The sequence below is a fragment of the Pochonia chlamydosporia genome, chromosome 3, assembly GCF_001653235.2.
Source record: "Pochonia chlamydosporia 170 chromosome 3, whole genome shotgun sequence".
Lineage (NCBI taxonomy): Eukaryota > Fungi > Ascomycota > Sordariomycetes > Hypocreales > Clavicipitaceae > Pochonia > Pochonia chlamydosporia.
In genome coordinates, this window is record NC_035792.1 from 3,449,504 (window position 1) to 3,475,987 (window position 26,484).

The 26,484-nt window shown below is 50.0% G+C and overlaps 13 protein-coding genes across 13 annotated transcripts; 6 read left to right on the forward strand and 7 right to left on the reverse strand.

The window, feature by feature from the left end:
• Positions 1 to 135: 135 nt before the first annotated feature.
• Positions 136 to 1,898, reverse strand: VFPPC_04880 (glycoside hydrolase family 79 protein; the record flags this gene model as incomplete). Its single annotated transcript, XM_018284150.1, has 4 exons — positions 136 to 684; positions 737 to 1,025; positions 1,074 to 1,689; positions 1,745 to 1,898. The coding sequence occupies 4 exons, from the start codon at positions 1,896 to 1,898 to the stop codon at positions 136 to 138; spliced, it is 1,608 nt and encodes a 535-aa protein (XP_018145521.1).
• Positions 1,899 to 2,122: 224 nt separating this feature from the next.
• On the reverse strand, positions 2,123 to 2,916 carry VFPPC_15863 (hypothetical protein; the record flags this gene model as incomplete). The annotated part of the gene is made up of 3 exons (XM_018293616.1): positions 2,123 to 2,385; positions 2,449 to 2,557; positions 2,605 to 2,916. The coding sequence occupies 3 exons, from the start codon at positions 2,914 to 2,916 to the stop codon at positions 2,123 to 2,125; spliced, it is 684 nt and encodes a 227-aa protein (XP_018145522.1).
• Positions 2,917 to 3,076: 160 nt separating this feature from the next.
• VFPPC_04881 (beta-hexosaminidase) lies at positions 3,077 to 5,320 on the forward strand (the record flags this gene model as incomplete). Its single annotated transcript, XM_022428422.1, has 3 exons — positions 3,077 to 3,128; positions 3,182 to 3,618; positions 3,707 to 5,320. The coding sequence occupies 3 exons, from the start codon at positions 3,077 to 3,079 to the stop codon at positions 5,318 to 5,320; spliced, it is 2,103 nt and encodes a 700-aa protein (XP_022284495.1).
• A 1,066-nt stretch (positions 5,321 to 6,386) lies between these two features.
• On the forward strand, positions 6,387 to 7,273 carry VFPPC_15864 (SH3 domain-containing protein; the record flags this gene model as incomplete). Its single annotated transcript, XM_018293617.1, has 2 exons — positions 6,387 to 6,449; positions 6,509 to 7,273. 2 exons carry the CDS (start codon positions 6,387 to 6,389, stop codon positions 7,271 to 7,273), a joined length of 828 nt encoding a protein of 275 aa, XP_018145524.1.
• Positions 7,274 to 8,554: 1,281 nt separating this feature from the next.
• Positions 8,555 to 8,785, reverse strand: VFPPC_17679 (hypothetical protein; the record flags this gene model as incomplete). Its single annotated transcript, XM_022429368.1, has 1 exon — positions 8,555 to 8,785. The coding sequence occupies one exon, from the start codon at positions 8,783 to 8,785 to the stop codon at positions 8,555 to 8,557; it is 231 nt and encodes a 76-aa protein (XP_022285594.1).
• Positions 8,786 to 9,255: 470 nt separating this feature from the next.
• On the forward strand, positions 9,256 to 11,483 carry VFPPC_04883 (hypothetical protein; the record flags this gene model as incomplete). The annotated part of the gene is made up of 4 exons (XM_022428423.1): positions 9,256 to 9,337; positions 9,392 to 9,456; positions 9,534 to 9,900; positions 9,961 to 11,483. The coding sequence occupies 4 exons, from the start codon at positions 9,256 to 9,258 to the stop codon at positions 11,481 to 11,483; spliced, it is 2,037 nt and encodes a 678-aa protein (XP_022284496.1).
• Positions 11,484 to 12,040: 557 nt separating this feature from the next.
• Positions 12,041 to 12,967, forward strand: VFPPC_04884 (RNA recognition motif domain-containing protein; the record flags this gene model as incomplete). The annotated part of the gene is made up of 2 exons (XM_018284154.1): positions 12,041 to 12,726; positions 12,778 to 12,967. The coding sequence occupies 2 exons, from the start codon at positions 12,041 to 12,043 to the stop codon at positions 12,965 to 12,967; spliced, it is 876 nt and encodes a 291-aa protein (XP_018145527.1).
• A 1,070-nt stretch (positions 12,968 to 14,037) lies between these two features.
• VFPPC_04885 (rho GTPase) lies at positions 14,038 to 14,931 on the reverse strand (the record flags this gene model as incomplete). Its single annotated transcript, XM_018284155.2, has 4 exons — positions 14,038 to 14,274; positions 14,337 to 14,672; positions 14,787 to 14,819; positions 14,902 to 14,931. 4 exons carry the CDS (start codon positions 14,929 to 14,931, stop codon positions 14,038 to 14,040), a joined length of 636 nt encoding a protein of 211 aa, XP_018145528.1.
• A 3,600-nt stretch (positions 14,932 to 18,531) lies between these two features.
• On the reverse strand, positions 18,532 to 18,900 carry VFPPC_17678 (hypothetical protein; the record flags this gene model as incomplete). The annotated part of the gene is made up of 1 exon (XM_022429367.1): positions 18,532 to 18,900. One exon carries the CDS (start codon positions 18,898 to 18,900, stop codon positions 18,532 to 18,534), a length of 369 nt encoding a protein of 122 aa, XP_022285595.1.
• Positions 18,901 to 19,162: 262 nt separating this feature from the next.
• VFPPC_04886 (hypothetical protein) lies at positions 19,163 to 19,714 on the reverse strand (the record flags this gene model as incomplete). Its single annotated transcript, XM_018284156.1, has 2 exons — positions 19,163 to 19,631; positions 19,695 to 19,714. The coding sequence occupies 2 exons, from the start codon at positions 19,712 to 19,714 to the stop codon at positions 19,163 to 19,165; spliced, it is 489 nt and encodes a 162-aa protein (XP_018145529.1).
• A 453-nt stretch (positions 19,715 to 20,167) lies between these two features.
• Positions 20,168 to 20,500, forward strand: VFPPC_17677 (hypothetical protein; the record flags this gene model as incomplete). The annotated part of the gene is made up of 1 exon (XM_022429366.1): positions 20,168 to 20,500. The coding sequence occupies one exon, from the start codon at positions 20,168 to 20,170 to the stop codon at positions 20,498 to 20,500; it is 333 nt and encodes a 110-aa protein (XP_022285596.1).
• Positions 20,501 to 20,602: 102 nt separating this feature from the next.
• VFPPC_17676 (hypothetical protein) lies at positions 20,603 to 20,938 on the forward strand (the record flags this gene model as incomplete). The annotated part of the gene is made up of 1 exon (XM_022429365.1): positions 20,603 to 20,938. One exon carries the CDS (start codon positions 20,603 to 20,605, stop codon positions 20,936 to 20,938), a length of 336 nt encoding a protein of 111 aa, XP_022285597.1.
• Positions 20,939 to 21,535: 597 nt separating this feature from the next.
• VFPPC_04888 (Pfs, NACHT and ankyrin domain-containing protein) lies at positions 21,536 to 26,329 on the reverse strand (the record flags this gene model as incomplete). Its single annotated transcript, XM_022428424.1, has 8 exons — positions 21,536 to 21,691; positions 21,760 to 21,885; positions 21,941 to 21,970; positions 22,044 to 22,124; positions 22,191 to 22,487; positions 22,549 to 22,871; positions 22,951 to 23,096; positions 23,163 to 26,329. 8 exons carry the CDS (start codon positions 26,327 to 26,329, stop codon positions 21,536 to 21,538), a joined length of 4,326 nt encoding a protein of 1,441 aa, XP_022284497.1.
• Between the last annotated feature and the right edge of the window lie 155 nt (positions 26,330 to 26,484).

Genomic DNA, 26,484 nt, shown 5'->3' on the forward strand with positions numbered 1-26,484 from the left:
AGTTAAATTGACGTAATGACCTACTATCTGTCCACACTACGCGTCTCCGTGTGTAATTTGACCATCATAACAATGACCAAACTACGTCGACCCCTGACCATGTCCTGCCTCTGAACCATGAACCTCGAAATGTAATCAACAGCCCTTTCCAAAACTCAAAATAACAGCCGACGAGTCCGCCACATCAACCTCGACCTGTCCCCCCTTCACAACAACCTTCTCCCCAATCGTAACGTTCCTCAATCTCACACCTTTCCCCTCGTCCAAATCATAGTTATAGCTCCACCCGTCATAAGTGATCCCCGTAATGGCATCACTCCCATTAGCCATCAACCTATACACACTTGCTCTCACCCCGTCCCTCACCCCCTCAACATGAAACTTGTAATTGCGAACAGTCCTCTTTGGTGGAGTAGGAAGCGGCTCCAAACCCGCTCCATCAACAGTGGTATTATACCCGTGCATATTGACCACCATCAACCTAGCGAGTTGGTTCCTCCCACGGGACGAATAGTGCGCTGCGTACGCCGATTCGGCTACGTCCGCCGACAGCGGGATGTTGGATATCGATACGGGGGTACGGCCCACTCGACGGGTCATGTAGGCGACTGCGATGGAGGCATAGTACGGTGCTTTCGTGCCGACTGTGTCTAGATCAGTGGTTATGGGCTGCCAGGCTTGATACTAGGGTCTCGTTAGTTATGGCTAATTCGTTATGGAAAGGGGGCAAATGTACGCGGTAGTTGGTTCCCTGATGCATGTGGACGCGTTTGAAGCCCACTGACGCAGAGTACATGTTGAAGTTGACGCCCCAGAGTGCAGCGCCAAACGTGTTGGATAGACCTGGGCGGCCTTGGTTGTACAGTGAGTTGGTCTCGCCGAAGATGAGGGGCGGTGGCGACTTTGTGGTGTTGAAGATGGCGTTGTATTCGGTGATGTGGTTGTTTACAGACTGTTTTGTGCGGGTGTGGTTCATGAGCGTGCCTTGGAGGGTAACACCAGGGACTTTGGCGCCGTCGATGTAGCTATTCCTGTTAGAACGAAGGTGAACATGAAGGGGTAAAAGGTCATACTTGTGCGTGGAAAACATTTCGATATCATTCCGCTTATCCAGGCCAGCAGCCCACATCTTTGTCGCTTTCAAAGCATTATTCGCACCAGCGTTGGACGGCGCAATAAACTTGACGTCAATCTCGGGACAATATCTCTTAACCTGGCTGCGAATCTCATCCGTTCCCTTCAACCACTCGTCCACCATGGCAGTCTCATTCCACCCCTTCGGTCTAGGCGCATACGTCCCCGAGGTGAACAGGTCAGGCTCATTGCTATACTCCCAGGTATACAAGTTTCCGTGTCTGAGGGCCTGACACGCCAGCGGCGCCGTGTCCACGAGCGTCTGCCACCCCTCGGGGGTCTTGCCCCCCAGGCCCATGTTGAAGCCGTGCGAGAACTTGACGCCCGGCCATGTCCTGTAGCTCTCGAAGTAGGCTTTGCCGATGGTGATGGTGGTAGGGTAGTCGGGGGAGCGGTTGGGGTCTACTATGCCGATGAGGGCGGCGGTTTGGGAGGCGTTGTAGAGGGCAAAGTCTTGGGTGTTGCCGCCGACGCGGAAGATGGGGTTGGTGTTGGAGAGGGCGTGGATGTTTTTGATGAGGTTGTAGGAGTATTTGTTGGGGTGGGAGAGATTGCCTGTGGTTGTTAGTTTTCCTGGTTGAGAATTGTGTTTGGTGGATAGGAAACGAACCTGCAAAGTCGGGGAATGAGGAGAATTCAATAGAGTAGCTGACGAAACTGTCGAATGGTTGGCCGGAAGTTGTTGGATTCGCTGGGACGTTGTATGTCTCTGCTGTGACGGACGCAATTGCGCTCAGAAGCGCGAGGACGGAAGTCTTCGCCATGGTGGTGTTCGTTGATTCGAATGTTGACTTGACACACAACTTGACATTGACAATTGCGAACACCTCGATTTAAATCTCAATTGACGCTACAACACATCTATAATACAACTCCATGTGCCACCATTTCCACGATGTACTACTATTCCACCGACACACCACCGAGGATTCACCACCAATTTACCCAGACGCACAACGCATAAATGGGAAATAATAAAAGCACAAATCTACACCCTCAGATCCAAGTAATACCTGCATTTTAAGGACCTGGGTAAAAGAAATACCACCGACCGATTCCCCGGCAATAGCCTCAAATGCACCAAATCTCGCGAGTCGGCAAATGAAACGTGCGAGCGGATAGGTTGGTTACATTGACGGGCTGGACTCCTCACTTTAGCTTCGTCTAGCTGCTGCGCTTGGAGAGGTGCATGGGGGGGTTTTTGTCCGCGCGAATGGGCATTGGTTCCGGCGTTTGCTGTTACATATGTACCTGTGAGTTTGTTTATCCCTTGTCGAACTTGCTTCCCTGGTCGGATTGTTGATGAGGCTTAGCTGGTGATTACCCCGCGAGTTTCTTCGACGTCACGATGAGGAGGCTTGGAATCCGGGGGGCGGAGGCAGACCGGGGGTTTGATCCGGCGGTTGGGGAAGCTTGTTTTCGGCTATTGGTGCGGATTGGTTGTCAGGATGCATGTTGGAGGTGGTTGGCAACATGGTTCGGTTGTTCTCGTTGGCGAGGAAGATGAGATGAGCTGTGTCGATCATGTTGGACAACTTTGAGTCGGGGTCTCTTTGTGTAAAGACTCAACTTCAACTCGGGCGTGGCCGGGACGAATAATGGCACGTTACGACTTGGTATCGTGTACGGACGGCAGTCGCCGTAGAAGCACATCACAAATGATCTGACCCAAAGACTTCTCCACTTGAAACAATGACGAATTGGTAGACACGAGGGAGGCAGATATCGCCCAGTTTGGTAGGTGTCTATGGTTATCTCCACAAGCTGTCTCGTTGCATTCATTGTTGCAACATGTACTATCGTGAGAATGTTTCCTGGGTTTGGACCACCAGCGGGGTATATGTCGGCGGGAAATAGCGATATAAAACATTATGTGGCCGCAATGACTTCAAATCTATAACACCAGATTGAGTAGCCATTCGTTGTTGGTTGTTCTCGCAAGATGGCCAACTGGATAGCGCAAGTCATTGGCTTGGCAGCATTGGCAAATCAAGGTACGTTGTACCATCGCAGCTTCATAGAAACACCAACAACTAACATGTTGTAGTCGCTGCCAAACTGTTAACAGTGCCGTCAACACCATATGACGCAAAGGCAGAGAGTTACTCCCTTCACAACCTCAAGAAGATCATCCTTGACTCTCGTCATGCCAAATCCGTCAACACTCAAGGCTTGACTCTGATTCCACCAACACTGGAGGAATTCACCAATACATTCAAGAGTGATGTCAACTCAGCCCTCGGTTTGGACTTGCCCATTGTTAGCGGTGACAAAGCAGGCCCTGATGCCATCTTCATTACGCTCGATTCAACCACCAAGTTCCAAGACGTGGCAGGCAGAAACACATCCGAAGGATACAAGATCTCAGTAAACGACAATGGAATCACAATTGCCGGTGCAAGTCCACTTGGTGCGTGGTGGGGAACCCGCTCTATACTTCAGGCTGCTGTTCTGAATAAGAATACCATCGCTCACGGGGAGGGTGTTGACGCTCCGGGATGGGCAAACCGAGGGTTCATGGCATGTCAACCCATCAAGTCAGACATGAAGAAGCAGCTAACAGTGAGTTTAGCTCGACACCGGCCGTCACTTCTACCCACCGGAGTTCTTCATCGAAATGTGCTCCTACATCTCATTCTTCAAACAAAACACCATCCAGATTCATCTCAGCGACAACATCAACAACTACCCGGAGAGATACTCACACGAACGCACATTCAGTCTGTACGGCTCATTCCGCCCCTGGTCTGACGACCCAGCCGTCGCGGGCTTAAACACCCGCAGAAACGAATCCTTTACACGCCAAGAATTCGACTTGATTCAGCAAAAGTGTGCGCAGCGTGGCGTGACCATCATACCGGAGATCGAGGCCCCAGGCCATGCCCTCGAAATTGTGAAATGGAAGCCTGAGCTGGGACTACCCGACCTGAGCATGTTGAATATCTCCCACCCGGATACCATTCCAACCATGAAGAAAATCTGGTCCACCTTTCTTCCGTGGTTTCATTCAAAAGTTGTGCACATCGGAGCGGATGAATACGACAAGAAGCTTATAGCAGATTACACACGCTTCGTCAACGAAATGGCTGCGCATATTAAGAAAGAATCTGGGAAGAGCATGCGCATCTGGGGCACATTTACCCCCAAGCAAGGAGCTAATATCTCCAAGGAGATTACTATTCAGCACTGGTCGAACCCCACGGATAACGCGTGGAACGACCTCATCAAGAATGGGTATCAGGTGTTAAACTCAGAAAAGGCGTTTTATCATGTGAGCAAGTACTATGCTGTTGGTGAGCCTCCGTGGAAGCACAACGCATTTTATGGAAATCCTGCTGGAGGTGCATTCTCGCCAAACATCTTTGATGTGACGAATGCCACGAACAATCCGCCACGGGATACGCCCGGTATTCAGGGCCACTTGGCGGCTGTGTGGAACGACTGGGGACCAAATGGGACGACGTATTTGGAGACGTATTATGCTGTTAGGGATGCGCTTCCTGCGTTGGGAGATAAGCAATGGGGTGGTGATTTGACTGAGGCAGAGTACGACGGCATCATTGAGCGGCTGAGAGATGCTATTCCTTCTCAGAATCTCGACAGAAAGATCACGTCAAAGACGGACGTTATTCTCGACTACAAGTTCACGTCGTGTCGTAGTCGACCTGGTTTCGTCAAAGATAGATCCGGCAACAAATATCATGGTACTATCCGGGGGCAAGGTTGCAAACTCTCCAACGGAACGCTATCCCTTTCTGGGAAATGCTATCTCGAGACGCCGCTCCGTAGCAAAGGGCGTAACTATACGCTCTCCTTTTCTGTGAAGCCACACAATTCCAACCGCCAGGCAAAACTGTTTTCTGGGCCAGATTCGACACTCCTGGCTGCGGAGCCTGTAAGTGGAAATGTCAGCATGCTCAGCGGCGGACAGTACTACACACTGAATTACACTCTGCCGGTGAATGTGTGGAGTAACGTGTCGGTGATTGCGAGGGGGAACCAGACGTTTTTAGAGGTTTCCAACGCTGATGGGGGTGGGAAGACGAAGATGGAGTTTTTGACGAAGCTGGGCATTTGGGGGGTGAGGTTTGTTTGGGGGCCGATGGCGTTTGAGGCGCCACTGGAGAGAATTGGTGATGGGTTTGTGGGACAGATGCGGGATGTGAAGTTATTGGGGAGTGCGTGATTGTGAGGAGAAGATCGTGGGAACTGGAGATGTCCATGTATACGACTGAATGCAGGTCTCGGAATGTGTCAGTATAGAAACAAGTTTACGATGAACGACCAGGAGAAGCACTGGCATGGCAATCATCTCGCAATTAGGTTGGTGGACATTATATTTCCAATTATTCAAGCTCAGTCCTTGAGTAAAGAGAACTGGGGAGACTTTTCGATTTTCAGCTTTCTAGAGCAACTCTTGTATACCTGGAGTGACTGGTTCTGACTCTAACTCCTTCGATCTTTTGTGGGAACCGGCTACTCTGTCTTTGCAGGTCTCAAGTGCTGCTTTCTTGGTTTGAGTCCACGAGAGCTGCTGAACCTACATAAATCCGTAAGCAGCTTTGCCTTTCCTTACAGTTACAAATTGAGAAGACTACTTGCGTTCTCAGTGCAGGCAAAGCACTGTCTCAGTGAATTTGAAATGGCCTGACGCCACTACGACGTCGGAGCCGAGAAAGATGTTCATCTTTCAATGTTTTGCCTGCCAGGGCTTACATACTAAAACCTTGGGCTAAGTTCTGGTGTCTGGTCAAGTCTGGTCTGGATTCACTGATCAACCAGACTCCATGTCATCAAAGTGCCAGACCAGTTGCACCATGCCAGGCCTGGCCCTCTCAAGTGCTACAGGTTGTGCACCAGACTTCAATTGATACATGATTCAATGTTGACTTTATCCAAGTGGCCTCATGTGCTACTTGAGGGAACATTGAACTGCCCCGCCATGCTCCGGGCTGTGTGTCTAAGGCATGTTGGATTGACTGGTGGCGTTTCATCCACGGGAATGGCGGCCAAGTTTCGGGTCCAGTCAACTGCATGCACAGCCTCAGTCCTCACATGCAGTCGATGCAAACACCCGAAGTGAAACAACTGGACCCAGACAAGACATCATCTTCTTCAACCTCTACGCCTCCACTCGCTTATATTTCTCCTCTCCTCTTCCCTTCAACCACCTTCCATCGAATCGCATATCGACGAGTGATTAATCAACCGCGTTTCCCATCGCTGCGGCCAATCTACCTGTCGACTTCAAAATGGTGTCCGCCGACCGCCAGCTCATCATGGAGACCAACCGGTCGCTCCGAAATATCAAGACCGTACGACTTTGACGAGCCCAACATGACCATATCAACATTAAACTAACAATTACCTCTAGGAACTGGAGAATCTCTTAGAAAAAGGCATCATCGACGAGTCCGTCTTCGACCAAATTCACGCCGCTCTGCCGCAGGAATCACCGCTCTCAGGACCCCTCCGCACAGCAAACAACAACGCAACATCGCCGGCTCCCGTTCGAGATAGCCCTGCCCCCGTAGCAAGCAACACCTCTTCTCCGCCTCCTCCCACACAGCAGATGCAGAATCTGGGCATCAACAACGCCAATCCACCTGCAACCACGTCACCCTCCCCTGGTCCGCCATCATACGACCAGACTCCCGCGCCAAATGTGCCCAATCGCGCCGGTAAACCTGTACTTGCGCATGCACGAGCCCTATACCGCTACGTCGCTTCTGATAATCGCGATGTATCCTTCGAAAAGGATGACAAGATTATTGTACATGAGTACATGAATCAGGACTGGTGGATGGGCCAGAACACCCGGACCGGACAAGAAGGCATCTTCCCTCGAAACTATGTCCTCGTCGAGCACGAGGAGCAAAAGTCTGCGCCGTATGCACCTTATGCACAACCTCAGTATGGATATCCTCCCGCGGGGCAGGGCCCACCACAGCAGCAGAACCCGTATAATTCGAGCGTGCCGCCTATGGCTGTGGCGGAGGGTGGCCAACCTGCGAATGGAGAACAGGGTGATAACAAGGTCGGTCAGTATGGCAAGAAGTTTGGCAAGAAGCTGGGTAATGCTGCCATCTTTGGTGCGGGCGCCACTATTGGTGGAAATATTGTAAACAGCATTTTTTAAATTTGAAGGTTGAGACGACGACTACTTGGGAGGAATATAGAATGCAGTCATTGCGGTTTCCATGATGGCCCTTGGTGTTTGGCGTTTGGCAATATTACTTATTACTCCAGATTTAGTATATCCAGAGAATACGGGGGTAAATTGAACGGCAGTCTTTTATGTTGCTTTGTGTTTGAGATTAGTCAGGTCAAGTTGTCTAATGAATTCCGGTGTTGATTCAATGTTCTGTACGAAGCAGATTCAATGTTGGAGGTTGATGTCTGGTGGACAGCTCCCAGTGCCGCTCTCTGCCAGCCATGCTCGCCAGGCAAGCGTCGCCCCACCAAGACCAACGGCTTACGACTTAGCGTCGATGCTGTTGACCAGACTCCACATTGTACTTGACATGTCAAAAATTCTGTTCTTGAAACTTCAAGCTTCAGCAGCAACGTGATTCGAAGTGTTGGGCCTGATCAGCAGACGGCTATTCATATCCCAGCATCCCCAAGCCGTAATGTCAAATCCAAAGAAGCGCGCAGCAGAGCCTGCGGTTGAGACCAAAAAGAAGAAGAAGAAGACCAAGTTTTCTCAAGACGATGAGGCTCTCGACATGGAACTTGGTCTCAACACCTTGTTCAACCGTATGGACAACCAATTGCTTGCCGATCACCTGGCGCAAAAGCTCAGCAGATTCGGAGGTGACCTCAGCTCAGTTGAGCTCTCAGACCTGACTGTTTCAGGTACGTATGCTGAGCTTCATGATATGAGATCCTCTCCATCGGAGCAGAGTACACTAACTAGCTGCAAAGCCAACTCAATACAAGATACCACGTCATGGCAAGAAACCAGAACACTTGACAATCTTCCGGGCTTCCTCGAAAAGTTCTCGGATGGTGAGGACAGTCTCAAGAAAGCTCCAAAGAAGAAAGGCTCGCCGCACACACTTATCGTAGCTGGTGCCGGGCTGAGAGCTGCGGACATCGTTAGGTACGGGCTGCCTCCGTGTGCTACGGTTGCACATCAATGCTAACGGTGAAACAGGGCTGTGCGGAAGTTCTCGAGCAAAGATAATTCCGTGGCGAAGCTCGTATGTACCCCAAATTAAGTCCTTGTGGTCGTCCAAAGTAATAATCTGGCGTAGTTTGCCAAGCACATGAAGGTGGATGAGCAGGTGACATTTCTCAAGAACAGAAAGACGGGGATTGGTGTTGGTACTCCCGCTCGTCTAATGGAGCTTATTGACAATGGTATAAGTGGTTGTATTGACTGCAATTGAACCCGGCTAATGTTGATTTAGGTGCTTTATCGCTGGACAATCTTCAGCGTCTTGTGGTAGATGCTTCGCATGTCGACCAGAAGAAACGCGGTGTTATGGACATGAAGGATACAATGATGCCGCTTGCACGGTTCCTGACGAGGACAGAGTTTAAAGAACGTTACGCGGCCGAGAAGAAGCCTCTGGCGCTGTTGTTCTACTAGATACCCTTCGATTTTTGGCGTCCATAAATTTCCAGGAACAATAGAGACTTGCATTTCCCCAAATGTGGTTTACATCGGGTATTCATGGCAAATGCCTCTCTTGCAGGTTTTCGGAACGTCATGCGTGTTTGAATATGCGGCTCCTGCATCTCTAAGCGTTGAAGTGTGAGGTGACTGTTTTCGAAGGAAGGCGATGAGGGGAACCGAAGCGACGTGATGCCGGTTTGGATTATTGGCAACCGACAGGCGAATCCGCTCTTTCCCTTTACATGTATGCCTGCAAATTTCATCCTCACATCTGTCCATTCTTGTCTTCTGCTACCTTGTCTTTTCCCTCCTTCATTCTCAAACCTCATCACTCGTTGCGACTATCCACTCTCATTATACCGCTTCGGCACGCCATCACTCATTTTTGGATTTCTTTTCTAAGACCTTTCGCTCTACCCATTTTTTGGTGACTATCGTTAATTACGAATCCCCATTTTGACAGATTTTCACTTTTCCTTAACGTACAGGATCCCATCATGCGGATCACTTTGCTCGCTACACTGCTGCTCTTGTCGACCTTGGCTTGCTGTCGACGACATACAAGATCATCCGCGCCAAGTACGCCCTCATCTTTCCTGTTGGTCAATGTCGGAATATTAACGAATGTAGTAGCTTGTGTTTCAGACTGTCAAAAATCACTTGCTGAGCATGGCTTGCTTGCCGACGACATGAAGGGTGTCTGTGCTACGCCCAAACTTCAACGAGCGAGTGATCATCTCCGCTTCGACCCAAATCTCGCTAACGTTGAAAATAGGCATATTTTCAGTGTTTGATCAATATCTGCAGCGCCAAATCCTATGGTCGGGCCCTGGCATACTCCGTTTCTGCTTGCTGTGATGCTGGCACCAACATTATTCCGCTGTATCCTATCGAAGTTCGCCAGTCCCAAGGACATAAACGAAGTCTGCAATCCGAGCCGTCAGACAGTACACGCAGCAGAAGCAAATTTACACCAGTCAATCTAGATTTCGACCTATCTCGCGATTTTGCTGTTGTGTTATCCTGCAATACCGGGCAAGATGGTGTGGTTACTATGTCTCTCGCAGCGCCCCAACCCACAACTCCTTCTCCATCCATGGACAAAAATGAGGAATTTTTCCTCGTAAATGAGACCCCTACCAGTGAGTGGAGAGACTTCTTATGATTTGGTGAGCATATACTTTGGTTAACATTTGATACAGCGGTTGCTTCCGCCATAAGGGCCACAAAGTCTGACAAGGCTGTTCTTATGGATGCTTCTCGAGGAACTGGAAGTGACATCACGACAGATTGCGGATCTTTGAATGGAGATCAACGCACATCTTCTGGGCAAACAACCATGTCTACAGCATTTACTACTCCGACCCAAACTACTCCTTGCAATTCAAATGGATATGCCTTTGGTAGCAGCTCACCTTCCTCAACAGACCATGGTTTTGGTCAGACCTCATCTACAACTGGCCGAATGAATTCAGCCGCTCCATGCACATCTTCATATGCCACAAGATCCGAGAATAGCCAAGGATCACCACGACCGACATCTTGGTCAGAGTCAGGTTTTGGGACTTCGGGGAGTTTGACCTCAAGCTGCACTTCGTCCACATCTCAGGCTGACAGAGCATCCAACAGCTGGCGCTCATCAGACCCGAATTCTCCTACAGCCGACTGTTCTGACGGAGTCGATCGTTCTTCCATAGCTGCAGGATCTCGGACTTCGACATACGGATCCCAGACATTTGACAGTAATTCGTGGTCCACGACCAGGGTTTCAGATACAGAGACTCCTTGCTCATCTGACTTATCAAGCCTCAATGGAGTTTCCTTTCAGAGCTCCAGGGCTACGTCGACTTCAAGCCGTTTCAGTTCGGCGTCTACGTCTTGTACTGATAGCAGTCGAGCTTCAAGCGCAACCTCCGCGAACCCTGATTCTACCCCCTGCTCCTCTGTGGCAGGCTCTGGCACATCGCGCCGTCAGCCCGAAACGGCTTCTATTTCCAACTCATTGTCTAGTACTTCTAGCTACACATTCACTACATCTACGAGCTCTGAAGGCGGTTTTGCTGCTAGCCCAGCTGCCTACACTTTTGCATCTCCTTCTTTGCCTCCTGCATACATTCCGCCATTGGAGGAATATGGTTATGGAACTCCACCACCTGTATATGGATTTCCTACTCAAACGAATGGCGTTGATGGTTCTTGGTCATCAATGTCCACTTACACAAGCTCTGCACCCACTCGAGAATCCAACTCCGCGTCGGGACGACAAAATTCAGGTCCAGCTATATACGATACTAGCACCGGGGCGCCGACACAAATGGCACAAGTTGCTCCAGTTCATGCGACAAACCCAGTCCCGGAGGCAACACCATTGAAGGATACCTCCGAAACAGTCAAGGTCACCCTTATTTCCTCAGTTGAAGGAGAGGGTATGCGGACAACAATCCTGACAGTACACCAGGCTCAAGCATCTTCACTTGCGATCCCCTCGGCTATTGTCTTAAACAATCCTGCTGACACCAGGAAAAATTCAAGTACAGCTAGTGGAAACTCGGAGTCCGGCGGGCAGGATTCTGGATCAGTCGGTGACATTGGTGATTCTCCTGGTGTGGATCACGAGATGTCAATGCCCGTATTTGTTGGAGCCTCATCAACGACTGAGCCGAGCCTGTGTGCCGTTGTGGGCACTGTTTTACTTGCAGCCGGCTTTGCCATATGCACTTTGTAACGGATACCAGGAATTACTATGGGATAACTGCTTATTGCAACGTCAGTGGAAGGGTGGAAGCAAGGCTAAGGATTTTATATGTTTGCGTTTTGAGTGTATATAATTAGACACTGGCACAAGCCGCTTACTGCAACATTGCACAAATGAAATAATCTGTTACGAGTTTGTCTAGGAATCCATTTGCCTCTGCAGAGTGGCTAGAGTGTAATCGATGTTTGTGTGCCATGTTGGATGTGAAAGTTGGGGCATGCCAGTTATTCACCCATCGCCCCTGATGTAATGAGGATGTCGAAGTGTCGAAGTTCACTCCAAGTATTGAAATGAATGGAGCCCATCATGGAGGTGGAGCACTGCCGGTGTCAACGGAGTGGGTCAAACCAAAAGGTCAAGGTTGATCCAGATTAGATACGACCAGTGTCGGCTCTGTCCCCGCCAAAATTTCTGGCAAAATTTCTGCCCTTACGGAAACATCAAGGTGTTGCAATTACCCACCGCGCAACAAGAATTTAAGCTCTCTCCTTATTTCTGGTTCAAGCTCAGGGACCAATTCTGCAACAATGAAAAGTAAAAGAGCACGCGAAGCCGCCACGGCAGCCGAAGATTTCCTGCCCGTAGACGATGCGCCGGTCGAGAAGAAGCGCAAGAGAAGCGATGACGAACCTGCCGATGACGTGAAGCAGAAGAAGGCCAAGAAGGATAAAAAGGATAAGAAGGACAAGAAGAAGGATAAGAAGGAGAGTAGAAGGGAAAAGAAGGATAAGCGAAAGGATTTGCAGGATTTACCAGAGGAGGATGGTGGGGACGAGGCAATGCCGCAAGCTGTTGTGAGCGAGAAGGAGGAGCCTACGGAGCCTAAGAAGGAAAAGAAGAGTAAGGAGAATAAGAAGGAACAAACGAATGGCGACGAACCCAAAAAAGAGAAGAAGGAAAAGAAGGAGAAGAAGAACAAGGCTGAAGCGCCTGCCAACGAAGCTGATGCCGAAAATGCCAACGCCGAAGGCAAAGCATCCCGCTACATTGTCTTCGTGGGCAATTTACCATTCACAGCGACGGCCGAGAGCATAAAAGCGCACTTTGCGAGCCTGAAGCCCATCTCGGTGCGGTGCATGAAGAACAAGGATGACGATAAGCCCTGTCGGGGGATTGCGTTTGTGGAATTCGGCAACGTGTGGACCATGAGGACGTGTTTGGATAAATTCCATCATACGGAGTTTGAAGGACGCAAGATAAACGTTGAGCTGACGTGAGTGTTTACTTTCCAGGGCTGTTCGGATGAATGTGCTAACGGACGTAGGGCCGGCGGAGGAGGCAAGACAAAGTTTAGGAAGGATAAGATTCGGGAGAAGAATAAGAAGTTGGATGAGAATAGGACGAAGAGGATTGAGAAGGAGAGGGTTGCGAAGTCGGAGGGTGCTGGTGCGAGGGAGGACGCGTCTGGGATTCATCCGAGTCGGTTGGCTAGGGTTCAGGGAGGGGGATACTAAGATGGTTGGGCAGATAGATGGGAGGAGGAAGAATACCCTGGATATGTTACTAATCGAGCGAAAATTAGACGTCACGGGCATACAGTTGTACATTATCGCCATCCTTGCAATTGAATGTATCTGAACAATTGTCTTGGTGCTATCTACAAGCAAAAAACTGGGATATCCTTGAGACTAGGGAGAGACGGAAAAATAACAACAACGAGAAACAAAAACATGCAAAAAAAGAAGGGCGAAAAATAAACACCCGGTCTGCTGAAACAAGACGCCGCCAAGCCCTTTGCATACAACCTTTCGCTTCCACTTCCTTCAAACATACTCGGTTGGTGATGACTGCTCTATATCACTTTCCCGGCGGCAAAACGGACAAGCAGCTGGAGAACACAGAAGTACCAGTGGGAAAGGTGATACAAGAGCCGCATTTCTGCCGGATGCTTGCGCCGCAGTTACCACTGGATGGGTTGAAAACATTAAAACAAAAATGGTAATGATGACGCGTTGCAACAGTGTCATAAATAATGAACACGTTTCGAACCCAACAGAGACGTCTTCCTGCAGTCAATCAGTCTGTCTCTCTTGCCCCTTCTTTCTTTCCCTCTGTTCCCGTGCTTAAATTGGTCTATTCGTGGTACTGAGGATGAGAAAATAAAAGCCCAACCATAAAAATCGACTGTGCTGTTGAATTCGATAAACATGTTTGGTTTGCGCCCTTTCGCTAGAAACATATGGAAATGCAGCTGCAGCTCCGTGTGCGGTCGTTGGGCTTCGTCCAACGTCGTTTCGCGTCAAAAGTTTGCTGCGTGTCGTCTGGGAAACTGTCGCTTCGGTTGTCATTCGCTTTCTTTTCTGCCACCGAATAATCGCCAAATAAAGATATTAAACATGTATCGCTGACGGGAAACGTCCCATTGCTTGTGGTACTGATGCTTGTGGTGATTACAAAACAGTACATTTAGATTTCTTTGCCTTGGTGGGCTGCGGCCGAGGATTCAAGACGGCACTACCACAATCACCATCAACTTAGCCTCCTGCGGAACGAAAAGGGGGATGGTTTGGTAGGGTGTAGTCACTTACCGGATCGCCTCGTCGAACACGCTTTTTAGATTACGCTGGGTGAGGGCAGAGCACTCTAGGTATTTGTACGCCTTGATCTCCCGTGCGCAGGCCAGTGCCTGTTCGTATTCCACCGCCTGCATTTTCTTCTTTTTCAGCTCGTCCTTAGTCTTGGGGTCATCTTTAAGGTCGAGCTTGGTTCCAACTAGGATGATGGGGATATTAGGGGCGTGATGGTCGATCTCCGGGTACCACTACAAATTATCCGTGGTCAGCGCAAAAGTCCTTGCATGCGCAAGTAGATTGGGGTGTTTACCTTGGCCATGACGTTGTCGAATGAAGGGGGGGACACCAGGGAGAAGCAAATCAGGAAGACGTCGGTTTGAGGATATGACAATGGTCGCAATCGGTCGTAATCTTCCTGACCTGCGGTATCCCATAGTCCCAGGCTGATGGGCTTGCCATCTACCATGACACTGGCCGAGTAGTTATCAAATCTAAGATGGCACGGGCCCAACGTCAGCAGATGCTCGATTCCATGAGTTCTGCAGGTATCCGCGTCGATAGGGGGATGGCAAGGGGGAGAAACTAACACTGTCGGAATGTACTCGCCCGGGAAGGCATTGGTGGTGTACGAGATGAGAAGACATGTCTACAATGTAAAACTTGGTCAGCATCGGGGATCGTCTCGCGCGCCATCACAATGGGCACTGGATAGGGGGATGAGGGGGGATGGCTGTCCATCGGATTCGGGATGCGAACGAACCTTGCCAACGGCACCGTCGCCGGTCACGACACACTATCAGGAGAAGGCGGTCAGCTTGTCATCAAATTCACGGTGTGTATGCAGCTCGAGCTGGAATAAGGCAAGGTAAGCAAACCTTTAACGACTGGACGCCAGGTTGAGCCATTTCTGTTGTGATGCCGAGGATAGAATATTATGCGGCTTTGTCCTGCAATGGGCTGAGGCGGTGGAGGGGAAAGCTGACAGAAGAGGGAGAAAGTGGTGGTGGTTCTTTGGTTCTGTGGTTCCAGTCTGGTGGAGGAGGAGAGAGGGTCGAGCGCTCGCGCTTCAAATGGCTGGCTGCCAAGGATTAATGACGGGCACGAAATGGCAGAACAGGACCGTGGAGAGAGCAAACAAAGAACAAAGAAGTAAAGATTGAGCCAAAGTTGTAATTCCGGAGTCGCAGAGAATAACCGTTGGATATGGAGAGAAGTCAAGGTCAAGGGGGAGAGTAGTTCGGCAGCGACAGTGCTGAAGCAGGAAAGCAAGCAACCAAGCAAGCAGGACCAGATAGGAAAACCAGACAGGAAGCCAAGATGTGAGTTTCAAAGGATGCTTCAAAGTGTCTGGTCTGGTTATGTAGAACAGAGCTGATGCAACGGGACCACTGCGAGCCGCACTAACTTGGCCAGAGACACTTCAGACACCAAACCTCCTTTGGATCGAGCCAGACCAGACGAGACTGCATCAAATGTATTGGTTCGAGGCGTGTGGATTCAATCTTCGATGCTGTTTGGTGTTGGCACGGGATACTTAGGCGCTGGGACACGCTCAAGCTGGACCTGAGGGACCTGAGGCTTGACCTGCGGCCGGGGCTGGCGGGGAGGAGCCTGGCAAAGACCAGACTTGACCAGACTGGAGTTGACCTTGTTTGGACCTGGTTCAGTCCCTGTTTTGCACTAACAATCCGAGGCGCACAAGATGGCGATACGCTGATACAGATGGACAGAGTGGATTGGCGTTTGGACGATTCGATGCACTAGCGCCGAACATTGAAGGTGGCTGGTGGGGATCAAATGGCCAAGCAAGGTCAAGAACAAGGACTCAAGGCGCAAGGAGTCAAGTCTGAAGCTGTGCCAGACAAGACGGGATTGGATTGGATTGGATTGGACTGGAGAATGAGCAGGAGGAGTTTTGTCAATCACTCAATCAATCAATCAATCACGCACGTCAAAAAAGTCACGCCAAGCTTAACCTGGACTTGCACAAGTCAGCACTCGTCTTTAATTGTCCGACACCAACAAAGCGACCAGAGTCACCAGACACACTTGACCACGGCCAAAACCGACGCCACCAGCTAACCCTGTGTTTTAGGTTTCTAGTCTTTGTTTCGTGTTTCCTTCTTGTTCACTGTTCACTTTCCCCTTCCAACGCCCTCCCATCATCAATCAACCTGTGCTTGACGATAGGTGGCGTTGGGCCTGCTCTTCATTGATGGATGCTGGTGCTTTTCTTCTACACGAGCAGCCCGAACGTTTGCACTGAACCACAAACTGCGAATCAAATCAAACAACGGATTAAACCAGACTTCCTACATGAACCTACCTACCTAGGTACCTAGGTACATAGGTGGCCAGTCGGCCTGACCTGGCTTGACTGCCATTCATGAAGTCATCGAGCTCTGACTCGCCCTCGCGGAAGGAGCCGGGCTAGGCGTTTCACATATGTTTGCAGCATGGGATCAACTTGACATGTCTGTCGTACACTTGCATACGATCCATGCAGCCAAAGAGCATCTCCAGGTTCATCGAGGGCATTGTACACTTGTACACTTCGATATGGGTTCGCAACGATATCTCGGCTGCTATCAAGTACCCAGCAAAGCAACGAGCAACTGCCGAGGGTCACAAATCGTCATCGATTCACCACCTACTCTGCTCTGCTCATCGTCTAATTTTGTCCTGGCCAGCATGTCCAGGGCAGCATACCACGTTGCTGTGATCAATGGCAGCCTTTGACCCTAATATCGCTCTTCCCGTCAACGTATAGGTTCTTGTACGATGCATATAGCATCACAAGACATTTTGTACCCCAAAAGCTACAAGCTCAAGTATGTGGTTGCATGACCCCAATTATATTCTGTCATTGCCTGTACGACCACGAATGCTGCAAAGTCGTATCTAAACTCTATCACGGCCGCACATGCCTTGGGTAGGCGATGAAATGGCCTTCAGGAATACGGCAAAGTCCGTACAGCTGGTTTCGAGCTCGCATCATTGTCAAACGTTCTCTGCAAGACGCAGTCTTTCCAACGTCAAGGCATCCGACTTGAGAAGGCGTATCTTCAGCTGGGTTGCCCGCTCCCCGTCTACTGCGACAAACACTGTTAACTCGTCGGCTGTTACTATCAACTCTCAAAGTCGACTGAAACATAGCCCTCGCCTGACGCTCACCAAAGCGCAAGCTGACCAGCCAGACAGACATAAACCCCAACTTCAACCGAATGTCTACCTAGTACGGAGTACCTACCTACCTAGGTAGGTACCTACGGTACAGAGTACTTCATCTTGGAGTAGTACCGCGTACATACTAAGCGGCCTTGCAAGCCTTGCTCTCGCTACCGAAAGTCGCAATGTCTCTTGCTAGATTGTCTCGGCCCAGCGTACTGATGGGGGCTGCTCCGTGTGCGTGGGACGACCCAGCGGTTTGGGCGGTAGGCATGGATCTAACCGTCCGTACGTACTATACAAGAACCCTGTGTGCTTTTGTCTCTGACCTTGATCTCATCAGTAGGTTGTTAATATGGGTGACATCATACAGAATATGCCACGCCCTCAAAGCTGAGTTGGCATTCAGAGCTCAGGAGGGTACCAGTTGACGTGTCACCAATACCCCTTGAATGCGCTGCCTCTGCGACTTGATGCCGTGTATTACTTGCTACTTAAGCATGGCCTGCCACTATAGATACCAAGTGTAAGCCGCTCGACACGGACCTGTAACCGGGCCTGCTTCAAGAAAGGGAGCAGCCTGACAATCGAAACAGAGCGGAAACTTGACAACGCGGTAATTATATCCGGCCACGGGCCCGAACCGAGAACTGGACGAACCTCTAGAGACAGTGTGCCAGCTTCTCCACTCCTTCAAGGTGTTAGGACACCTGACTGTCCTTGGAGCTGCGAACCTTAACCCACAAGAACATGGATGTCGACGCTTTTATGTCCATTTCTACCGAACACGTTCCACTCCTTGGTCCTCATCTGAAATACTGATCACACTTTGGGCATTGGCCTTGAAGAACGGTAACATCCTATTGAAGCATGAACAGTAAACGCAAGTTAATTGCAACGATTGATTCTCCGGCGCTCAAAGGGCTGAGACGGAAACTTCTTCTCCCAGTCGACTCGGCAAATTGTCAATATTCAACGATTCAACGCCACACGACGGCCATTGCATACTCGTTGGTAGAACCACCGTCTGCTGGTCTCCAACAATGATCCACTGCAACCTTACTACCGAATGTTCCACTCACAGCCTGGCCCGTTCTCCAAGTCCTGGCCAAGTCAGTAGCTGGGGTCAATGTTCATGGAAGCATACTGGGATCATCGGTTCCAACAGGGCGGTTTACCAAGATCTCTGTAAGCTGTGAATAGACGGTCACCGCTTACTCTATGTGAACCCCCTGCTGAAAAGATTGTTAATTTCTAGTCTGCTCTCTGATTCAGCGTACGTGGTCTTTGTGCTATTAATTTTACTCCCCTGCCATAATCGTATTTCATGCTCGCCATCATAGATGACCTCTGCCATGAGAGTGACACCAAGACCTCCAGTCGTCCACCCACAACAAGCGGACCGGTGCCGAAGATGGATCATCGGCGCCAGGGCCAAACTCGGGGATTGCCGACCAGTCGACTCCGTCCCCAGTCAACGCCACCATGGTAAGACACCATATAATTAACCAAGGGGTTGTGGCCAACGACATGGGAACAATCAGTTGCACAAGGACGCAGTCTGCAGGTCCGCAGGTCCGCGCGGAAAGTGGCCTCAATATCTTCTTGTGTGCAGCATGTTTCATCCTTCTTTGTCCAAAGGAAGAACGTCTCATGAGAATCGGTAGAGGAGCTGGCCTTGGATAACGGTACGTGGTCTCCAGCATGCTTGGCTGCTTAGAGGTCAACTGCAATTCATTCATAATCATCCATCATCTATTAACAACATTGACCACTACGAGGTTCCAAAAAAAAAATCATGCAGCCGCTTCACATGCATGACCCGCATCTCCTGCGCCCGTAGAGAAGTTGTGAGATCCTGACAAAGTAGATATTACAAACGAAAGTACGCTTGCAGCAAAGAAGAAAGCCACCCGCTACCAACCAAAACGACAGTCTGAGTATTTCCGCTGGCCATTCGTCGTGGCCTCAAATTATCATCTCTTTGTTTTGGAGCATATCCCATGTAGCCGGCTTCGAAAGATTGAATTTACCAAGGCCATCAAAGCGATGTTTGGCCTTCTTTTCGTCGACATATGACATGGCAGTATGTCTAATTTCGTCCCAATTGTGCACATGAGAGCCGAGGACCCCCGGTTCAGTTGAGGCTCGGTGAAGAGCCTCGCGAATCCATGAAATGGAGTTCCAGTCTGCCTTGTCACCACCAAGGGGAACGGACCGCAGAACGGCCTCAAGCCGGTGTACATCTCGTATTTTCCCTACAACGATGCGAACCAACAACATTGAAGACCGATCGGACTCGACAGAGTATTCCCATACTGAACTGGCAACCTTTGGTTCACCCTCAATGACTAGCTTGTCTTTGACATGGTACATGGTATACTGAAAACCTGACCCGAGATCATCTTTTGGCCCGGACAAAAGAGCCCAATGGTATCTAAAAGAAACGTGTCAGTTTAGACTTTGAGTATATTGATAAGGATGTTCACGATTAGCATACGCATCCTCTTTGCCGGGCATTTTCGCTGAGCCGCCGCGTACATACAACCCAATATACAGCCGAGGCTTGTTGCAGGGCATCATGCTTATGTGGAGTTTCGACAACAGACAGCAGAGGTTAGCCATTTCTTTCAAGCTTCGAAATAGAAGAACGGCCAATGCTTCCAATTGAGAGGCGAAGAATGTTCTGAAACGATTCGCGGGAGAGAAGAAATACAAGAGCCATGGATCATGATGAGTTATGTACACGGAATGGGCGGATGGTTGCCATTTAAACGTAATTTAAATTTATCCTTGGGGTTCTTCAGTTACACAAAGGGAAAAACTTGTCATAACCAGTTCGGTATGTGGTCCTGGAGTCACCGGGGTGGGCAGGGTGGTAGAGCAGATTAAAGCTGGACAAGGTGTTCCATACAGAGAGGTACCATACAGCGGAAGACTGACACCAGTCCGACCGTTTCTTCGACCTTGTCGATGCATTTGATACCCTGCCGGCCGGTGAATTCACACGGTCACACAAGGCTTGAAGGAGAGGGTCAGCGCAATCTTCCACCTTCCAGGTCCGGTCATGGGGCACCAGGTTTGGTCAGGCCAACTTACAATCTGGGCACATGCTTTCGTGCATTGTATTGGAGTCCTCCGAGCATAAGGCTCATCAGAAGCCCCAGAAAACGAAAAATCGAAACCGGGTGTTGTATGGGCCAACAGTATTGTCATCAAGATGGTAAGCCTCGGAGGGACATCTTGTGTTGCGCGTGCAATACTGAGCTACATAAGATGTGGAAAATATCAACGACGCCTGGGTAGCATTTCTCTGTCCCGGCCGCATTCTGTCCTTGACGTACTGTGCAATCTCGGCAATGACCCGACATTAACCCCAGCAGCTAAGATTTGGCATCTACGGAGTACATGGTACAGAGTCTTACAAACGCACCACTGATTTGCAGGGTTGTCAGCGTTCCTGGGTCGTGGGTGCCATCACCGACCGATACAGAGAGTCACCAGGAGCAGCCTTGGGGTCTGCAGAGAGCTAGAATACGCAACGAGCCGAGGGCGGGAATACTGCGGACTGTCGAAACGCCCGAGTTAGCTGTCGATGAGATGATTTTGCAAGTGCCGGCGGCCCCCAACCTTTGTTGGTCGAAGAAGAGGCGTACGGCGCCCCGTCATTTCTGGTCTGGTTCGACAGGTTTTTGGTTGAAGCGGGCGCAATGGCAATGGGTGCGCCCATTGCTGCATACTTGACGTATAAGATTACATCGCATATAATCCGCACTCTGGACAGGGTAGGGAACCGGCAGCTTGGGATGTGAATGACGGGATACGCCCTCGGGTCCGTGTCCGTGTGCCTTGGGTACACTTGGATGTTCGCACGGATCCGGCATATCCTACCTCATCCACCGGGAAGCGATTGATGGTTCGCTGGTTCGCAAGTCGTTCGGAGGGCTCATGGATGCTAAGACATACTTTGACCAGGACGTAGTGCCGGGGTTGAGACGGGAAATAGGGCGACGATTCCACAAAGCAGGGTAAGTGATATGATACTGGGGCCAGGGATCTGAATTCAGAGACAAGACAGGACCCAATTCTAAGAATAGTAGTGACAGCCCGGTGCCGGTGCGCGCAGGCGGTCGGGTTAGAACCTTTTAATGGTTTGCGGATTGGTAGGTTTACGACGTATTTGGAATACTGTCTTGTGCATGGCAACAACGCCAGGGATCAAAATACGACCTCTGGGAAGAAAACTTCAGCCTCACCCAGCTTCAACGGCTGACATGTCATGTTGTCAGGCGATATCACAAATCTATATTGGAGTATCTTATTTAATATCGTATCTTATTTCTATGAGCGCTTTTTGCCCGACAGCGGGAACCGCAATGTGTTTTCCCTGGGAGTGAGTTGCCGCTTCCACCCTTGCTCGATGTCCCAAGGCTTGGCTGTGGGAGCCTTGAACAGACCGAAGAGTTGGTCGACGTAATTTTCGATTCTATCTTCGAGCTGGAGTGGAAGATTAGTAAGAGTGTTTTTGTAACACATCACGTAAAGATGGGGTGCGCAAGACTTACATTTGGAGAGTACTTGTATATCAACCACACAATTGTTGTGAGCAGCATCAGCACCGCCGCGAGGACACAATACCACCACCATGGAGGGTTGTCACTGAGGATATCTATATTCATGCCAAGAAGAGTCTATAAAACCTTGTTAGAAAGATGAAACACAACTCCATTGGTGATCATCACTCACAGCCATGTACATCAGTGGCAGGAAGATGAACTATGATGAAATTTGTATTGTCAGCACAAACTACAGTCTTTCGTACATTCCTATTTGTAAGGAATGCACCTACCGTGATCCAACTCAGACGTTTCATGCTAATATTTGTTGATGTTGATCTTTGAGCCTCCAGGATGGAGGTGAGGTTGAATTCCTGTAACCGTTTAGCAAACTGATCCTCCGCCATATGTCGAGTATAATGGTGGACAGAAAGCCCTACCAGCTGAATTAGGTCTTGAGTAGTCCTAGCTGCCGCCTTTAATTTCTCATTATAAACTTCATCGATAAGAGACAGCATTTTTTTGTCCTCCATTCTGAGTATATCGGGCTTAGCAGCTTTGCTTGTCGACGGCCGAAGCACTGACCATTGGCTACTCCGATATGTAACCATGAAATCCTTTACCTCGCGAACTTGATCTGTATGGACATTTAGAAGCTCATCCCAGAGCAGGGCGTCTCCCAGCAAGTCTCTAATAATCTGGGGGTTGCTCCCTCGTGATGCAAGGACATCTCTACGCTGTTTTACCAAATGTGTCAGCATAAACAGCACACTCGCTTGTCCCTCTACGTCGTCTTACCTTTGTGAGGAGATATGTCTCTGCAGATTGTATAGTCTTGGCCCAATTCTGCGCTAGTTGTTGTATAAGGGGCAAGAGAAGATCCCAAGCGTCGTCAGGCACTTCTGCGTAATTCGACGTGCTGAAGAAGATTCTCGGCCCAGTGGCGCTTTGCTCATCACTTTCGATACCCCTCGTGCCAAACATGTGGATCCAGGCAATCCCGCAGATTGTTGTGGAACGTCTCATGTCAAGCTCCGATGTGGGAGACAGAGTTGGCCAGGAAGCCTGAGATGAATTGTCCAAGACAACTGATGGAGTCGTGAACCGACAGTAGCAGAAGCCTAAGTTATGTTTGTTAGCGAACTTGCATCAAAATTGCAAAATGGGTTTGAAGATGCTCTTGTGTGCTGGGTATCATACAAGTATTTGGCTCCAGGAGGCCCAGTGTTGACGCGGAAGGGACGTGGTTTTCTTGTGACACCCATCGTCCACCTGTGCCCTTTGTCCAACACACACTCAATGTGCCAGTCGCAGCAGACTGAAATAGAACTCCGTCTCGCAAAATACTGTTGTTTGCAGTAGTCAAGTTAGTTTTCACGCACTAGTACAGATTACAAAATGTCGTAGCATACAAGATTCGTCTCGTCTTTGCATTTGATGCCATAGCATCATACTTGTCCTGTCCGGCTAAGACTATTTCTTCTTCGTATGGCATGGTGCTATCGGGCAGCATGTAGTGGCGGTAGTTTTGCGTCTGTGTATAGACCCTTTGAAGCAGGGGGAAGTTTCCGGATCGGAGGTCGGGGTCCAATCTCTTTGACACAGTCGTAGATTCTGCGGCAATAATTTCCAGATGAGAGTTGAAAGGGCCTGTTAATGTCGCTCTCCATTCAGTGGCGGGTATATCGGAAAGAAATTTTTGACCACTCGTTGGTAACAACTTGAGAGCTATCCGGCAGTCACGCTGCTGGATTGCCACATGTATAGGCAAAAGACCATTGGAGTCCTTGATATTCGCTCTCGCGCCGTAATGCAGTAGTTGTTCAACAGCTGATATATTTCCCTTGAGTACCGCGAGATGTAATGGAGTCCGTCTTGAGTTGTCCAGGGCGTCGATCCTGCCTCCAGCTGCAATGATTCTAAGTATGATCAGAGAGTCCCCAGAAACCACAGCAGCGTGTAGACAGGTTCCGTATTGTCCTCCTGGTACGGTGGCATCGGCTCCGGAATCGAGGAGCAACTCCACTGTCTCAATGTCTCCCTTGCTGGCTGCAGCTTGGAGAGCTGTCCCAAATATCCCCCCCTGGAAATTCACATCTGCGCCAAGGTTGATAAGCTTGCGTACCAAGCCAGCTTTAGGATCCCCGACAGATATAGCCGCTTGCAGAGCAGTCCAATGGAAGCCAGACTGACAATTGATTGAAGCCTTATGATGATTTAGTAAGTGATCTACCATTGCAGAGTCTTTTGAGGCAATGGCAGTCTGTAAAGGCGTCTCTAGCGCTGGTGATGGTGCATCAATCTGCGCTCCTCTTTTGATTAAGAAGTCAACCGATGCAACTCGCCCGTGACGAACGGCTGCTTGCAAAGCGGTCTGAAGTTCATCAGGCTCAAATGCCCCAATATAATCCCAGATTCGCTTCAGGATGTTAATATCTTCGAGCGTAGCCGATAGGTCGAGGGCATTGAGCCCTCCTAGTTGCACCCGAACTGTACTGCTAGCTCCATTGTCCAGTAGTAAGTTTACCAGATCGATGTCTGCCGTGGCCACAGCCTTGGCCAGTGGATATCTATTATGGCCATGTTCAAGGTCAACTTTAGCATGATGGATGCTGATGAGATCTCTTGCAAGCTCGTGGTGGAAGGATAAAGCAGCTTCAACGATGCCGCCATGGATTCCACCAGATATGTTTACGTCAGCCCCAAGGGCGATAAGACGTCGTGCAACTCGATCTGATCTGTTGGCAACAGCAGCTTGTAGAGATGAGCTATAGTCTCCGGCTTGAATATTAATGTCTTTTGTGTCCATATAATGCAAAAGCACATCCAAAATCTGGTCGCTGGGCTCACGGCCCGTGGCATGACAACCGCCGAAGACGGCTTGTAGGGGCGTTCCGTATTTCCCATCGACGATTCGCGGACTTGCACCGTTGACAAGTAATAAGTTTAGGAGCTCAATCTGGCTATTGACGTATGGCCAAAGACTAGGTCCAACGTAGTGAGCGGCTGCTTGAAGGGGAGTACCATATAGGCCACCTCGGGCGTTCACATTTGCATCGTTTGCGAGTAACATCTTGACAAGCTCGAGTTGAATGCCGGGCTTTTCCTCCCATTCATGCCAAACGTCCTCAGTCATGCAAGCACAGTGCAAAATGGACCCATACCGTCCTTCATGTATCTTGTTAACGTCTGCGTTCGCATGGATGAGCTGGCGAACCACTTCAACGTCATGACGGAACACTGCAGCGTGCAAAGCTGTGCCGAATTTGCCCCCGTATGCGTTTACATTCGCTCCTTTGCCCAGCAGGATGGCTATTAGGGTTCCCCTGTCCGAGCCCTCGCAGGCAACGGCGGCTTGGAGCGCAGAACCGTATTCGCCGCCTGTGACATTGACTTCGACACCGGCATTTAGGAGGTCTTGAACTATATGGACATGTCCATACAGCACTGCAGCCTGAAGAGCGTTGCCATATCGCCCGCCTTGGGCGTTGACATCAGCCCCCTTGTCAAGGAGCAATTGCATAATGGCTGCGTGCCCACCATACGCGGCAGCTTGCAGAGGATACCCGAAGAAGGCCACGGCATTCCTTACACCTATCCCAATTTCTAGGAGGAACTCTACGACGTCCTTCTGCCCAAAAGAGCATGCAACCTGAAGTGCAGCATCATACTGACCACCATCCGAGATTGTGCTCCCCCACTGCCGCCACAACTGTCGAACAATGTCCACTCTTCCATGAAGTGCAGCAGCGTGTAAGGTAACAGCAAAATCATTGGCTGGTATGTCTTCGTTGATTGCCTCGTTGAAGAGTCTTTGAAGGGTCTTTCGTTGTTGGTCGGAGCCCATCTCCCTCCTGAGGAAAATGCGACGCGTTTGCATCAAATGTAAGGAATCGACGGCTGTCCCCAATCCGCCGCCTGGTACATCGACTCTCGCCCCCGACTCAACTAGCCTCTTCACTATCAGAAAATGCTTGTTCTGTATAGCCAGTTGCAGTGCAGTCCCCAGGGGACCTGGTTCAGCATTGACATTAGCCTTGGATCGGAGAAGAGTGTCAACGAGCACTTCACTCCCCCGGAATGCAGCTATTTGTAGCGCTGTACCGTAAGCACCACCCGGAGCGTCGACGTCTGCTCCTTGTGCAACGAGATCAGAAACGACACCAGCATTCCCGGCATAAGCGGCCGCTTGAAGGGCGGAACCGTACCGACCGCCGCAGATTGTGGCATCAGCGCCGTGCTTTAGAAGCAATGAGACAACCTCGCCCTGACCAGGACGGCAAGCAGCAGCTTGCAATGCAGATTGATAACAGCCTCCAGTGTCGTTGATATTAGCTCCTGCATCCAGAAGGAGGTCTATCAGGTCAAGCTCGCCATGGTAGGCAGCAGCCTGAAGACCGGTAGCAAAGTTCTCGTGTTGGTTATGAGGGCGTAATCCGGCACCATTGCGAATCAGATTTTCCGCTATTTGGTTGAATCCCTGAATTATGGCGCGCAAGAGTTGAAGGTCTTCATTAGGTACATGTACGGCTAGGGGACCAGGCTCGAGCGTAGGTAATGTTTGTGCTGTCTGGTCCATTCCTCCAGCTTTGAAGACTCACGACGTAAGCTGGAAATTGTCAAAGCCACCCGAAAGCAGATTCTTGAACCAGACCTTTGACAGTTGCCGTCGTAGGATTAAGTTTTTTAGAGAGTATGCTCCGAGGCAGTGCTCAGCATCGAAGGTTGGACAGC